The sequence below is a fragment of the Penicillium malachiteum genome, assembly GCF_028827825.1.
Source record: "Penicillium malachiteum strain IBT 17515 chromosome Unknown utg000001l:1.0-8184562.0:1.0-8186909.0, whole genome shotgun sequence".
In the NCBI taxonomy this organism is placed as follows: Eukaryota; Fungi; Ascomycota; class Eurotiomycetes; order Eurotiales; family Aspergillaceae; genus Penicillium; species Penicillium malachiteum.
Genome location: NW_026643094.1, coordinates 666,175 through 680,546, shown reverse-complemented (window position 1 = coordinate 680,546; position 14,372 = coordinate 666,175). Strand labels below are relative to the sequence as shown.

General features: G+C 45.3%; 5 protein-coding genes across 5 annotated transcripts; 2 read left to right on the top strand and 3 right to left on the bottom strand.

Moving 5' to 3' along the window:
- Positions 1 to 1,040: 1,040 nt before the first annotated feature.
- On the bottom strand, positions 1,041 to 1,367 carry N7483_000250 (uncharacterized protein; the record flags this gene model as incomplete). The annotated part of the gene is made up of 1 exon (XM_057083688.1): positions 1,041 to 1,367. One exon carries the CDS (start codon positions 1,365 to 1,367, stop codon positions 1,041 to 1,043), a length of 327 nt encoding a protein of 108 aa, XP_056949837.1.
- Positions 1,368 to 1,411: 44 nt separating this feature from the next.
- Positions 1,412 to 2,340, bottom strand: N7483_000249 (uncharacterized protein; the record flags this gene model as incomplete). Its single annotated transcript, XM_057083687.1, has 4 exons — positions 1,412 to 1,791; positions 1,848 to 1,994; positions 2,053 to 2,199; positions 2,250 to 2,340. 4 exons carry the CDS (start codon positions 2,338 to 2,340, stop codon positions 1,412 to 1,414), a joined length of 765 nt encoding a protein of 254 aa, XP_056949836.1.
- A 3,833-nt stretch (positions 2,341 to 6,173) lies between these two features.
- N7483_000248 (PA and RING finger domain protein) lies at positions 6,174 to 8,885 on the top strand (the record flags this gene model as incomplete). Its single annotated transcript, XM_057083686.1, has 2 exons — positions 6,174 to 8,479; positions 8,540 to 8,885. 2 exons carry the CDS (start codon positions 6,174 to 6,176, stop codon positions 8,883 to 8,885), a joined length of 2,652 nt encoding a protein of 883 aa, XP_056949835.1.
- Positions 8,886 to 11,352: 2,467 nt separating this feature from the next.
- Positions 11,353 to 12,027, top strand: N7483_000247 (uncharacterized protein; the record flags this gene model as incomplete). Its single annotated transcript, XM_057083685.1, has 1 exon — positions 11,353 to 12,027. The coding sequence occupies one exon, from the start codon at positions 11,353 to 11,355 to the stop codon at positions 12,025 to 12,027; it is 675 nt and encodes a 224-aa protein (XP_056949834.1).
- A 603-nt stretch (positions 12,028 to 12,630) lies between these two features.
- N7483_000246 (MFS transporter) lies at positions 12,631 to 14,307 on the bottom strand (the record flags this gene model as incomplete). Its single annotated transcript, XM_057083684.1, has 3 exons — positions 12,631 to 13,458; positions 13,518 to 13,974; positions 14,063 to 14,307. Coding segments are annotated over 3 exons (1,530 nt in total), but the record flags the coding sequence as incomplete, so codon positions are not given.
- Positions 14,308 to 14,372: the final 65 nt, after the last annotated feature.

Here is a 14,372-nt window from a genome sequence, read left to right as displayed (position 1 = left end):
GAGCTCGGTGTTGGTCATACTGCATACGTTGCATACCCTTGACTTTCTTCCTTGTCTTTTGTGTTATGGTCTTTAGCCTTACTTAGTTCGCGTCAATAATGACCCTTGACGACGGATGTCCTGGTCGTTTTCTCAAACCTATTGGATTCTTTTCCTTTTCCTTTTCCTTTCTTTGTTCTTCTTCTTTGGTTTCATGTTTTTTTGTCTCTATACTACCCTTGTCTCATCAGCCTAGCCCACACAGTCTTTCAACTTTTCTAATCTTTTGTTTTGTTATCACGAGCCTTCGTCTTCGGACCTTGGCACCTTTTCCTCATTTAACTGTACATGATTGAATCATTAAGGAAATGCTCACGACTAGCCTCTCCCGGGCTTTTATTCAATGTAATGCATTAAATGAGTAATTCAACTTGGAAGTTCGATGGACCGCTATTGACTACATACTAATACTAGGTGCATTCATATAAGCCCGAATACTGCGCTTCGGCGGTGTTGTAGCAAGGAAATTAGGAAAATTATGTACAAGTACTTGGTTATGAAGTTCTATTAAATACCCCAAAATCCAACGCAGGTAAACAGAACCAAGTTTCAACCTGCCCTGTTCATATCCCAAAGCCAAACATCAATATCTAAGTCAGCCTTATGTTGATCATTAATTGACACTACTAGCATTTTTCATCTCACAACTTGAAGAAAAGAACTAGCATCAGGATGGATTTAACGATTTAACCCTTATTATAGGTAACTTAGTGATAAGAGAAAGAAATCACTGGGATCACCTACTAGTACCAACTTCCAAGTTCGTTCCAAGGTTTACATCATCGTAACAATACACACAGAAATTCAAGTTTGAATATTTGAACAAACTATTATAAGAGTATCCAAGCGTCAATATTTTCAATAAAAAGCAATATTCCTCAGGCATAACAATTTGACAGAGAGAACCTTGCAAGAAAAGAAGACCAACTCATCAACTAATCATTAGATACATCAAGTAATAAAATTGAATGGTAATCAGATCACAGTCAACAGAAAGAGACTTAATTGTCTCGCTGACTTGCCATAGCATCATTGGCATAATCCGAGTTGCGTGTCCGGGGATCAAGCTTGTTCAAGAACTTCGAACCGGAACTACGTCTCTTCCCAGACTCAGGTGCATTGTAGCTACTACCTCCAGCGGCAGCACCACCACCACCAAAGACTTGCTGACCGGTACGTTGATTGACCTCCGATTCAGCACGCGATTCAACCTGGTTCGCCATGCTTGAGCCCGTGTTGCCTGAGCGGTTGTAGTCCTGCGAGTTACCGCCAACCGCATTGTCACCTGGCGAACCATAATCAGAGGTATAATTTCTTGTCTGACCCATTGTGTCACCATAGGTTCCTTGGTTTTCTGCAATCAAGGACGACGTTAATACTGAAGTATGAGTACGGCATAGGTCATCTTACCAAATTCATTGTCCATCTTGCTGGCTCCCTGAGATTCGCGCGTTCCGGCGTTCATGTTGCTTGAGCCATGTTTTTCAGTGCCTGACCCATACGGGTTGGTGTTGGCATCAGCACCATACATATCAGAACTACCCTTGGACCCATATCGATCGGAGTCCATGTTGGAAGAATCAAAGGTGTTTTTGTCCTCTGTAACATCGTGATAGGGTGCAGCCTGAGAGTTCATATCCTTAGAGCCATATGTATCGAGGTCGTTGCTCTTGTTGGCAAAGTTATTGCCGGAGCCGTAAGCGTCGGTATCAGTACCCATGTTTGGAGCAGGATACCTGGTATCGCCAGCATCTTATAGATATTAGATTTATCAATCTTGCTTGAATATCTGGATTGGATGTGCTGACCGTTCATTTTGCTGGCCATTTGTGATTGGCGTTGATCACCCATGCGTTGATCACCCATACCCTGGCCACCCATGCCTTGGCCGCTGGGGCCGTACTTATCATTTCCCATGCCGGATGGGTTCATGTTGTACTCGTTTCCACCGCCAGCTCCTAGATTAGATAGCGTGAGAATATGTACGATTTCTAAAATAAGAGGGAAGCTAACCTTCCATCCGGCCAGGTCCTCTGGTGTCCTGATAGGCACCACTACTGTAGTCACCAGCACCAGGCTTGTCAGAGTAGTTGCCAGGTCCATAATCTTTGGTGTTGGAGTTGACCCAGTTATCACCCGCATTGTAGTTGTCTCGAGATTCTATGAGTTGTAAGAACTAGTTACCCCGGGACGAGGAAGAAATAACTGACCATCCATCATATTCGCCTGCGATGAGTCTTGGGGATGAGAAGACCCCTTATTTCCAGAATCATTGTGATGGCCTGTCAAGGCATCTTTCATTTTGTGTAAGAAGTTCGACATGACGAAAAGGTAAATCAGTCAATAGTATGAATTAATTGATATTGATAAGAGTGAACAGGTGTTGATTCAAGTTACAAATTGAACAACGAAGAGTCTGAGGTTATTTGAATTGTAAATGCTCTAGAAAAGTCTAGAATAATGAGGGATTTTATAGTATTATTAACATTCGAAAGCTTAGGAACTATCCGTTCGCCAATTGATTGCTGAGATCGATTGCCCTCACATGTAGTGACGCCATTATGCGGGGTGAGCAGCATGCGGCGACCACTGAAATAAGAAAACTAGTCTATTGTTTCCCACATGGATTGTCATGACGTTTCATTAGCATGAAGAAACAACCGATTGATTTCTACCAAGGGACAATGCTGGGCCATTCATGTCATAGGGCGTCATGACGCCACTGGATAAAAAGTACCAGTCCAAAGACTGGAGTTAAAGAGATCGGTATAGCTCAAAGCCTGTTAGAATAGTTAATTGAGTTTCAACCTACCTTTCAACCCGATCTAATACTCTATATCCCTCTGGAGGGAGATGTTTAACTGCATGCGAGTGTAGATAAGCTAATGATAATAACCGCTATATCCCGGCCATCTCGGCCACAATTTGCCACAAAGTACGAAGTCGACCTTGAAAGAGAATAAACCTAGTGAGAAATGGTCCTTGGACTTAATTCAAAACCGAATGTTCACGGAGATTTTCGATCATCTCAGCTATGTCAGTGTCAGATAACTGATGCCTGCCTGGGTGAGGCATCTGGTAATATTTCAGGCCGTTAGATCCGATGAATGCCGACTATGATCAACCATCAAGATCTCTTCTCACAAAACCCTTTTTATAGTTAGGCGTCAATATTTCAAAGACTTCTGTCTAACGTTTGTTTTGATCATAATTTCAAAATAAATGGTGCACGCATACATAGAATTCAAGTTGCGAAGAGGCTTTTCCAGCACTTGAGCTAGCACTAACGTATCTCCCAAGCGAGCCGCCACCCCAAGCGAGCCGCCACCTGACCGCGTTCGCGTTAGTCGCGTCGCACCCTTCCATCTTCAACCACCCACCATGCCACCAATACGTTCTAAAACCTCTCGAAATTCAGCCGAACAAGAGGGAAGGACTCTACTTGCTATTGAGGCTATAAAGAAACAAGATATCACAGCAGTCGCCACAGCAGCACGTATATTTGATATACCTCGCTCCACGCTACACGATAGGCTAAATGGCCACCAGAACCGCCTTGGAATTCGCGCAAATAATCATAAATTAAGCGAAAATGAAGAGAATTCGCTTCTTCAATGGGTGATCTCTATGGATATACGTAGAGCTGCCCCCCGCCCGGCTACTGTCCAAGAAATGGCCAATATTCTACTCACAGCACATGGCCAGACCCCCTCTCAAACTGTTGGCAAGAATTGGGGTTAAACACTTCGTTAAACGACATTCAGAGCTTACCATACGGTTCTCTTGATGATATAATTATGAGCGCGCGAAGATGGAGGATCCAAAGATAGTTTAAGAGTGGTTTAATCTGGTTTTCAAGACTATCCAAGAGAATGGTATTCTATCAGAGGATGTTTATAACTTTGATAAGACTGGATTTGCAATGGGGCTTACAGCAACTGCTTAAGTTATTACTCGCTCTGAATTCTACGGTCGGCGAGCACTGTTACAGCCTGGAAATCGTGAATGGGTAATAGCTATTAAAACTATTAGTGGATCTAGATAAGTCCTTCCACCAGTTATTATTTTCAAAGGCAAAGTTCTTATTCAGGGCTGGTTTAAGAACATTCCACTTGATTGGCGATTTGAAACTAGTCCAAATAGATGGACAACCGATGAAATTGGGCTTCGATGGCTTCAAAAGCACTTTATTCCAGCAACTACTGAATGTACACCTGGAAAATATCGACTTTTGATTCTTGATGGTCATGGGAGTCATTTAACTCCCCAATTTGACCAGATTTACAAAGAGAATAATATTATTCCAATTTACATACCATGCTCATTCTTCACATCTTTATCAGCCACTTGATATTAGATGTTTTGCACCTCTTAAACATGTATATGGTCGGCTTGTTGAGAATCAAATACGGCTTGGTTTTAACCATATCGATAAATTTGATTTCTTAAAGCCTACCTAATCGCTTGTAAAAAGGCTTTTCAAACCCAGACTATTCAAAATAGCTTTACAACAGCTGGTTTAATCCCATTTAACCCAGACCAAGTGCTTTCTAAGCTAAATATTCTTCAAACACCTACACCCCTAGTCGATCAAGCCAATTTTCACCCAAGACACCCCAGAACCTTATCCAGCTTCAACGGCAAGCTAGTTCAATCAAAGCTCTTCTGAAACAACGATCAAGGAGCCCACCAAGTCCACTAAAACAGCAAATTGATCAAGTTTTAAAAGCCTGTGAAATTCAGATGCATTCAACAGCTTTATTGGAGGTTGAAACACGCAAATTACGTGCCGCCCATGAGAAGCAGAAGCAGAAGCTCAAGCGGTCTACTAGGCAGATACCTAACGAGGGTGGTATGACAGTTCAGGAGAGCCAGGAGGCTATACAGCGTGCTATACAGGTGGTTGAAACACCAGTTGCCCCTCCCGTACTGCGGCCTAGGGCGCCTGTTTTACCACCTCAGCCAGCTAGGCTACCGACGTGTAAAAAGTGTGGAGAAGAAGGACATAGTTCAGATCACTGTGATATTTAGATCAATATTTTAATAAATTGGTGTTATGGTGGTAATATTCATGATTAAAACTATAGGATAGGCGGTCAGGTGGCGGCTCGCTTGGGGTGGCGGCTCGCTTGGGAGATACGTTAGTAGTAATCAGATCAATCCACGCTGCTCAGATACTCTCGCATCATCATAGTATCCTATGTAATATACTTACTAGTACTTAAATTTTGTAGGCTCGAGCACAGAATGAAATAACTCATATTGAATGATAGACTTTACAGATATGAGTCAACTGGTATAGCACCTGGACATGCGCCTGGGTACAGATCCGAGCCAGCAAATACGATACGAGAAGGTTATCTCATAATCCAATCATAGGTCTTCTATTATCACCCCGTTGGAAAAATCACCAATTAGCCTCAGATAGTAGCCCTCGAGGAAGCAGACTACTAAGTCTGGACTCTGAGTACAATGTTGAGTGCCAAGTACTGATCAGATGCCAACTGGTCTCCAAGTTCCAGCGTGACGCGGTGAGCAGCTGCAGATTGACGTAAGTGAGCGTTGGAAGTAACTTGATTTTATCGTAAGAAATACGATTAGAATATAGATTTGGCAGATTTCTTGACCACATCCATAAAAGAATTCTACTGATTTATCTAAAATATCATACTATATTCTATCAGGTATAGATCCATGTAGAAGTTACTAGACCCGCAGACCCCGCGACCCCCCAAAACTCCGATCAGGTGGCCAGGTGGGAGAATCAGGTGATTATGCAAGCTTATGGCCTCAGGAACCAACCGCATGACAATGCCGTCACTTCCCCTTCTCCACCTGCCTAACTTTCATCTGCTTCCTCTCATCCCCTATACTGTATTTTCCCCCTCGTTTTGTGTTAAGACTATTGTTTGTGCCCGTCGGTTCTTTTTGACCTGCGGTGCTGCTCATTGTCCCCGATGAGTGGCCGCCTGCTTGTTTATCGCCGACTGTTGGATTGGTAGACTCTCCGACCCGTCAGCACTGTCATACAACAGAACTCCTCGCATCGTCCCTCGTTCCCTCGAGCATTTCCTTTTTCCAAGTCCAACCATCTATCTCCTTCTGAATCGTTGTTTACGACCGATCTGCCAGAAATGCGACCGCCACGCCTTCTCCTGGTCCTCTTCTTCCTTATCTTCTTCCCTATCTTCGTTACCTTCTATTCAGCGCTCTCTTCATCATCCCGTGTGGCAACACCTACTACACTTACCAGTCCTGCTTCAGGTTTCCGCGCCCTATTTTCTTTCAACATTCCGACCTCCCTGTTTCCACCGTCCGCTATTATTAGCCTGACCGATGACAACTCCACTTTCTTCTTAGCGCGCCCCGCGGCATTTGGCCCACTACTGCCAGGAAAAGGTCTAAGTGGCCAACTTTGGGTGGGTAGTGGCTTTGGCGAAGGAAGCCTGGCTGCTGGCGTTGAAGGAGAATTAGGATGCTCTGATATTCCCGGCTGGGGCGAAGGAAATGGCCACAAGCAGCCAGACACCTCCCCCAGGGGTGCAGAGCAGAAGTCCGGCAAGTCCGGTAGTGGTACAGCGAAAGAGGGGCCTGTGTCACAAAACTCGCGCTCTACAACCCAGTCCGAAGCCTGGCAGAACGAGAAGGGTGATTCTTCAGATGTCCCCTCATCGAGCGATGGCACGGACGATCATCTGCATCACCCTTTGTCCGAATCCAGCACTTCAGAGATTGGGACAACTCAGAAATACGGAGATTACGTACAGGTGAAGCAGTCGACCCATGCGGATATTCAATCTTTACAGGAAACAGCCGAGATACAGGGCAAAGTCGTTTTGCTGAGCCGTGGTGGTTGCGGGTTCCTTGAAAAGGTCAAATGGGCCCAACGCCGAGGAGCTGTCGCATTGATAGTGGGTGATGATACCCGCGGTGGCAGCTTGGTTACCATGTATGCGCGAGGCGACACCTCAAATGTCACGATTCCGGCGCTGTTCACTTCCCATACCACTGCCCATCTCCTTTCGTCATTGATCCCAGCACACTCTGGTACCGATACTGGATTTGGGGAAGCGTTAAAATCCCTGCAAGCTCACCTTGCTGGTCAAATAAACGCAGACAGCCAGAAGGCCACGAAGACTACAGCTGCTCTGGGCAGCTCCACACCAACATCTACCACTTCCTCTCCAATGAAGGAACGCCCCGATTCTGTTAAAAATCCCAGCGGTGGTTTCTTCAGAACCCTCGGTTCTCTTTTAGGGTTATGCAACAAGTTTGGTGACTCAAAAAGTGGCGAAGATAGTCGACGTCCACCAAGTAGTGGCAACATCGATTGGATGACCTGGGATGTTACTGACACTCGGCTGGATCGCACGAAGAACTCTTTGACATACAATGGCCGGAATAAGGGCAAAGCCGATGATGACCTGGACGAAAGAAAAGTGGGGCTGGTCGCGGACAGCTTTGAAGCCGATGACTTTGTGATTGGAGTCCAGGACTGGAGAGACCCTGATCTGATGCCTGCACGAAGCAGCATTCTTCCTACACAAAGCACCACTACGACCGGGAAAGATGCCTCCAAGACCTTTGCTCCCGAGTCAGACGCGATTTCTTCTAATATTCTACGCGGCGGTAGCATCACTCCTGGAAGTGGAGAATATCAAAGCATTGATAAAGCTACGGGCAAATCCCGCGATTCATCGACCAAAGAGTCCGAGAAAGACCCCCACGCAAATACAGAACAATCCAAATCGTCACAAAAGAGCTGGTTCTCTAGTCACTTTGGTTGGGGTGATGATGAAACGCAGTCGAATACTCAGCCGACCTCTTCTCCTGTGGCACCGAATGTTGCCTCAAACCAAAAGTTTCAGAATGTGGCTACACCAAGCCGCCCGGCTACTTTGTTCTCTGAGCATGAAGGTCTTTGGGTCACCTTGACACCAACCAGCATGTCGACAAGCCCATTTTTCGATACACTTCTGGTACTGGTGATCAGTCCACTGTTGACACTGACCGTAGTGTATGCACTATTACTACTTCGATCCCGTATGCGGCGGCGTCGTTGGCGCGCACCAAAGTCTGTTGTTGAGCGTCTTCCTGTTAGAACATACCACACGATCTCAAATAGCTCTTCGTCTTCAAGCTCTCCTCGCCCTTGCAGTCCTGGTGCTGCTACGCCAACTTCTCCCCTACTCAACAATGAACGCCGATCAAGCACATCTCGACCCACGCGCCAACGTTCTCAAACCATCGCTGGGGCCACCGTCAATTCTGGTGGTTCAAGGGAAGAGAAATCGTCCAGCCTGCAGTCGGGCTCTATTCTTTGGCGCCGCAAGTATACTGGAAGGCAAGTAGAATGCGTTGTGTGCCTCGAGGAGTATATCGATGGACAAAGCCGAGTGATGAGCCTGCCTTGTGGGCACGAATTCCACGTGGAGTGCATGTAAGTTAATTTCACCATTCATTGACGATCGACATAGCATGAACTGACTCATTGAACTAGTACTCCTTGGCTTACTACTCGCCGCCGAACTTGTCCTATCTGCAAGGGTGATGTTGTCCGCTCAATGTCCCTCTCACAGGGTGATGAATTCGGCCCCCATCAAACCGAACAAGGCGGTGCTATTGGCGCCCGGGAAATAGACGCTGCGGAAGATGCATCATCTGCACCCCTCCTCATCGCAGGGCTTAATGATGACGCATCTGATGTCGAGAATAACCCTGGTCCACTCGATGGACGCTCGACTTCTGCACCTTCGTCGAGCTGGAGACACTTAGCTTCGCTGAGTCTTTCTGCTCTTAGCGGTGATACCATCTGGCATCAAGCTCGTGCTGATCGTAATCGCTAATTACATATTTTTGCTTCTTGTTTTTATTCTCTTTCTACCATCCTCTCCACCAAGTCGTGGTGTTTGATCTGATTCTCTGGCGTATGCTGTATTAGCGATCGTTTGATTCCCTTATGATTTTATTTTGTTTTGAAAGGCGTTTGATGGTACATCTTGGAGTGCTGGAAGGTGTTGCAAAGCATCTGCGAGCATTATTGAAGCGGCTGGGATATACCGCAGGTCAATCGTTTCAAGGTCTTTTTTTTCTTCACTGGTTAAATGTCCATGGATAGCACTACCTTGAGGTCTTGCTTTGTCATTTCTATCCTCAAAGCTACCTTATTGGTGCTTGACTATGCTATTTACCTTGGACAACTACATATAGACCAGTATCTCCCAAGTATCTATTAGAGCCTGCCAGTGTACAGCGCCATAGCGCGAGTCTTTCAAAGCACCTCCAGAGCATGTCCATGTTGATTACCAACTAACCTAAGCTGAGAAGCAAAAAACCATCACCATCAATAGAATTCCAAATGCTCGTGATTCCGAGTTCCCTCAAAAGTTCTAATCAATAGTAGTTCAACATTTGAAGTTGCCAGTGCTCAGGTGGTAACTTGAAGTAGTCTTAGGGCTAGACAGAAATAATAGAGTGAGATCCACTTTGACCTGAAATAACGAGATCTCATTGGTTGAGGAGGCTCTTAGGCCTTAGGCCCACATCAGCCGCCTCAGGCTCCACATCATACTTACCCCAGGTTTTCCATATCAACTTCAATCAACTTCAACATTCTACACCTTCTACTTGGAATTAATCCACTTTATTATTGTTACAATGGAAGGATATTGATATGAGGAAGAGATCTAGCCACTTTTAGATGCCTCTAAAGCCCCAGGAGACCCCTGAGCCCCCCTTAGTAAACCAAAAATCTGACTCAAATCTTCAGTTGTCATTATAAAACCAGAATATCAGGATGTATTAGGCACTGTGGTCTAGTTGGTTAAGGCGGCCTTTGGGACGACCCTGGTTCAAAGCCAGGCAGTGCCATTTCATGTTTTTTTTTGAATCTACATATGATGCCCAATTAGGTATAGGAGGAGTTTGTGAACCGGCGGGACCTGAGGTTGCCTGAGCCAGACCAGACCAAATACGGCATCCATATAATGCATTGGCGCATTAGTGCAAAGAGATATAGAGTCTCTATCAATGAATGCTCGGTCAAAAGCACCTGGGGATTAGGTAGGATCATTGCTAGTATATAGAGAACAAACGAACAACTCATTATCTGGCAGCAGTATCTTCCATTGTTGCAACAAAGATAGTATTATGTGCAGCCTGTATTAAATTAACATGCAGATTAAAGTATTTGTAGGAGATAAATTTTCTGTGAGCCAAAGAGATGGCAGCTAATGAGCTGCTTTAGTAGTTCTAAATTCAACTTGTATGTAGGGCCTCTGTATCTACGCTGCTATAGAAATATGCGTGTATAAAAATAAAGTGACGCATAAGTAGCAGCTGTCTCTTTGAAGCAGGAGAATGTCCATTTCAATAATATTGTTCCATATCAGAGCTTGAGCAAGCTTCATTATGTACCTAGTCCATTTTGTACCCTTGAGTCAACAAACTAGTAGAAATACTTCTTACACCGTATTATTAAATTTGTAAACTGTATTTCCATGAACTTGCTCTGAATTTTGCAGCTCAAGTGCAAAGAAATGACAATTGGACAGTATTATCATGAGCTAGTATGTGGGGAGGCCTTTATTTGGAGAATAGGAACACCCCAGGTGATGTACCTTTGGGTTAAGAGATTGCAGAAATGATGAAAAAGGATTCAGTCATAAAACCTAGAGGCATCTTAAGATAGGCCATTCTGATAAATCTTCTGCTTTTACATCACCTTAGCTTGCATTATAACCTCGTACCTCTTACCTGTGACCGGTCACCGGTCTTTTCTCACCTCTCATCTGAGTTCCTTCCTCCACACTTCCTATTTCTGACAGTCTTCACTTGAACTCCTCTCACTCTGGCCCCTTTTCACGCCTCTTCTCTAGAATGAACCCCCCCAAATTCTGATAGACAGCGGCGTCGAAACCGAGCAAGGCGACCTCGTGCCCCTCCAACTTCCCGGCACACGCTACATGATCAAAGTGAAAGCTTCAACCAACACCATCCAAGCCTCTATGGACAGCAATTAGCTTCATCATCCTATCCTTACTCTCAACAAGTTGTTGACCGAATAATGGACAGTCACTATCCAGGTTACCTTATTCCTCCGGGAAGCAACTACTACCCAGGTATGGTGCCTGTTATGCAGTATGAGACCTTATTGACCTCTTTCAAGGTTGGCCAGTGTCGGCACAGACTTACAACCCTCGCTTTTGGCAACCCCAATATGAACAACAATACCAGCCTCCTGAGCCTCCCGAGGACCAGGGTTACCGGAGAGGAAGGTTTGTAGGACCCCTGGAGGCGATGAGTGCAAGGAATATGGACGATATTCCATTTCAGGAGTACCCTGATACGACCCAACGGATTCAACTTCCAGTCCATGATGCACCATCGCAAGCCATAGCCTATAACCAGCCCACTATGGAGAACCAGGGACAGACCTCACACCATGCCCAAGTTTCTAGTGAAAGAAGACGCTCGCTGGTCGAACAGGAGATGATAGAGGGATTCAGAGAGAATGCGGGCCAGTTTGAGCGACGAAATGCTGCAGTTGAAAGACTTGCTGCTCGTGAGCGTGAACGCACTGCTCGACAAAGTCGACACAGCTCTGCTCAGACAAGATTGATTGCTGAGCATATTACTCGTGTTGAAGCGGCCCGTCGGAGTGAACAGGTTCAATACCAGAGAAATCTTCAACACCTCGACTCGTCATCGTCTCGAGGTATAACACGGGTGGTCTTGGACAGGCAGGAATTGGTTACAGTCTTTGAGGAAGCTTTTTACAACCTGAGAGAGTATTCTCATGGGTACAGAAACTATCAGGCTCCTCCCTCTTCCCCTTCTACTTCTACTTCTCTTTCTCTGTCTCTTTCTCCTTCCCGGGCACTGCACTTTGGTAGTAGTGAAGGTGGTGATAGTCAAAGCTTTCATCTTACGGGAAGTTCTCCGGAAAGAGGAAGGTCTCCAACTCCTCGCACACGACGTCTCTCGTAACTCCCCACTTAGCTCGAGGCACAGAGCAAGGTTGAAAAATGCAACTCTTGAGAGCATTGATGCTGGATCTTTCAATTTTGAGGATTACGCGGAATATTCTTCAAGTTGTGACGATGGCATAGGACATGCTCAGGACATCCTCTGAGATTTGGACACAGTAAGGATACTCCTGACTCTCCGTATTTTTCTTGGTCTCTTTCAAATATGTCTTTGAATTTCCATGTTCTGTATATGGTAAACTTCGAACATATGAAATATTCTAGTGCTAGCACCGTGACTTCTTTGGATTTTTTGCTTGGTCGATGCAGATATTGCAAGGCTTGAGCTGGGACTTGACACATGGCAGCATTCTCTCTCTTTATTTCCCCTCCCTTTGCATCTTTCTTTGTTTTACATTTCTTAGATTCTTGATGGAAAGGGGAAATCATTTCATTATTCTCCATAACTCGTCCTTTATTGAATATCTTTCAGTTCAGTGATCTATTCCCCTCATGCTTTCCCACTCTCTCTAGCATTTTTATTTTTGCTCAATCCCAAATCCGAGGGAATAAGCAGTCTATAGTGTATCATGTAAAATCTATTAACCAAAACCAAAGCATATCATCAAAGCTTAACCTGAAACTTTGGATTTGTCCGAATCCTCGCTCCATATTTCGCAAATAGAAGGGGCACAAAGCACATTGCCAGTGCAATGAACGCCAATAATGAATTTCCCCAACCCAAACCAAGTGCATCATACATGGAGTTTCCAGCCAGCGGTAAAACCGCACCGAAAATTGAGCGCAGGAATACATTTGCAGCGGTGACTGAGGCAGCATACCGGAGATAAGAATCAACCAGGTACGCACTCACAGTAGCAAAAACGGCTACAAGGCCGAACCCGAAGATTCCGGTCCCGATAATAGGCATGATCCAATGCACTTTCGCTTCTGCCGACCATCCATACCAGAATAATCCGATTGGAATAGCCCAACACCCGAAGATCATAGGTGCGAGACGGGATTCAGGCGAGAATCGTCCTTCAGCGGAGTGTCGCGCTGCGATCTTGTTCACTGCTCGTCCGACAATGAGAAGACCTATTCCACACCCAACTCCGAATCCGATGTAGGCTAGACCTGCTAGACCTTGGTTGAAGCCATAAGTATCTTCGAAGATCGACGTCATGGTCGTGAACATTAGGTATAAGTAGCCGTAGGTGATCGCAGCGAATAGAGCCATTAGGAAGACGATTGGGGAAGTGCAGAGTAGCTTGATGGGTCGTGAGAGCGCGGATAGAAAGACCTGTCGTGGTGTCTTAGCGCCTTCATCGTATATGGTGTGTAGCTTGAGATTTCCTGTTTCTTTCCGGAGACGTGCAGCTTTGCGGCGGAGTAGAACTGGAGCGTAGGATTCTCGGTAAAACATTAAAGTAGCAATAAAGGTGACTCCAATCTGTTGATGCCACGTTAGAGATATTCTTCACTTGTGTACCAGCTAACATTTGAACTTACCGTAATGGAAAGCACCCAGAAAACCCATCTCCATCCTTCCTTCATAACCAAAAATCCACCCGCAACAGGTCCGACAACAGGTCCCATATACGGTCCCATAGCCCAAATCGCCATGACACCTGCTCTCTTCTCCTTGTAGACCATATCGGCTACAGTGCCAGAACCGATTGTCAGGGGACAGACACCCGCAATACCAGCTAAGAGTCGGAAGACTAGGAGCTGAGGTAGACTTTGAGAAACGGCGCAGGCGATGGTGAAAATCAGTAAGAGGGCGTTGCAGGTGTGGTAGAGTGGGACACGACCATAGAGCTCAGAGAATGGGGCGATTATGAATGGACCGACAACATATCCTAGCACATAAATTGAGACTAGGAATGAGGCCATTAATGTGCTGTCGGAGCCATATTCTTTGAGAATGTCTGCTACACCTGGGGTGAACATTGATGAGGCGAGTGGACTGGAGATAGTTAGTTGAATGATATCTATTTTATCGTAGAAACGTAATACAAGAGAGGACTCGGAGTGGAAATGTATAGATCACATACGTTAAGAAAGTATTAATCGCCATAAAGATTAATTGACGCCATTTCTTATACGAAGGCCAATTAAATGGATTCTCTGGATCATCAGGTCCATCCCAATCTACCAGATCAGGATCTGGTTCTTTCTCAGTGACAACCGGTTGTACCGGCGATGCCTCAATATCTGATTTCATGACTGAATCGGAGATAGAATCATGAATACTCGATCCAAGTTTGTTATGGGACTCGGAGCCACTTTTGCCTCGAATCTTTCAGATTCCTCTAGGACTTCTGTGACGGGCGCAAATGAAACAAAGATCAAACAAGAATTAAT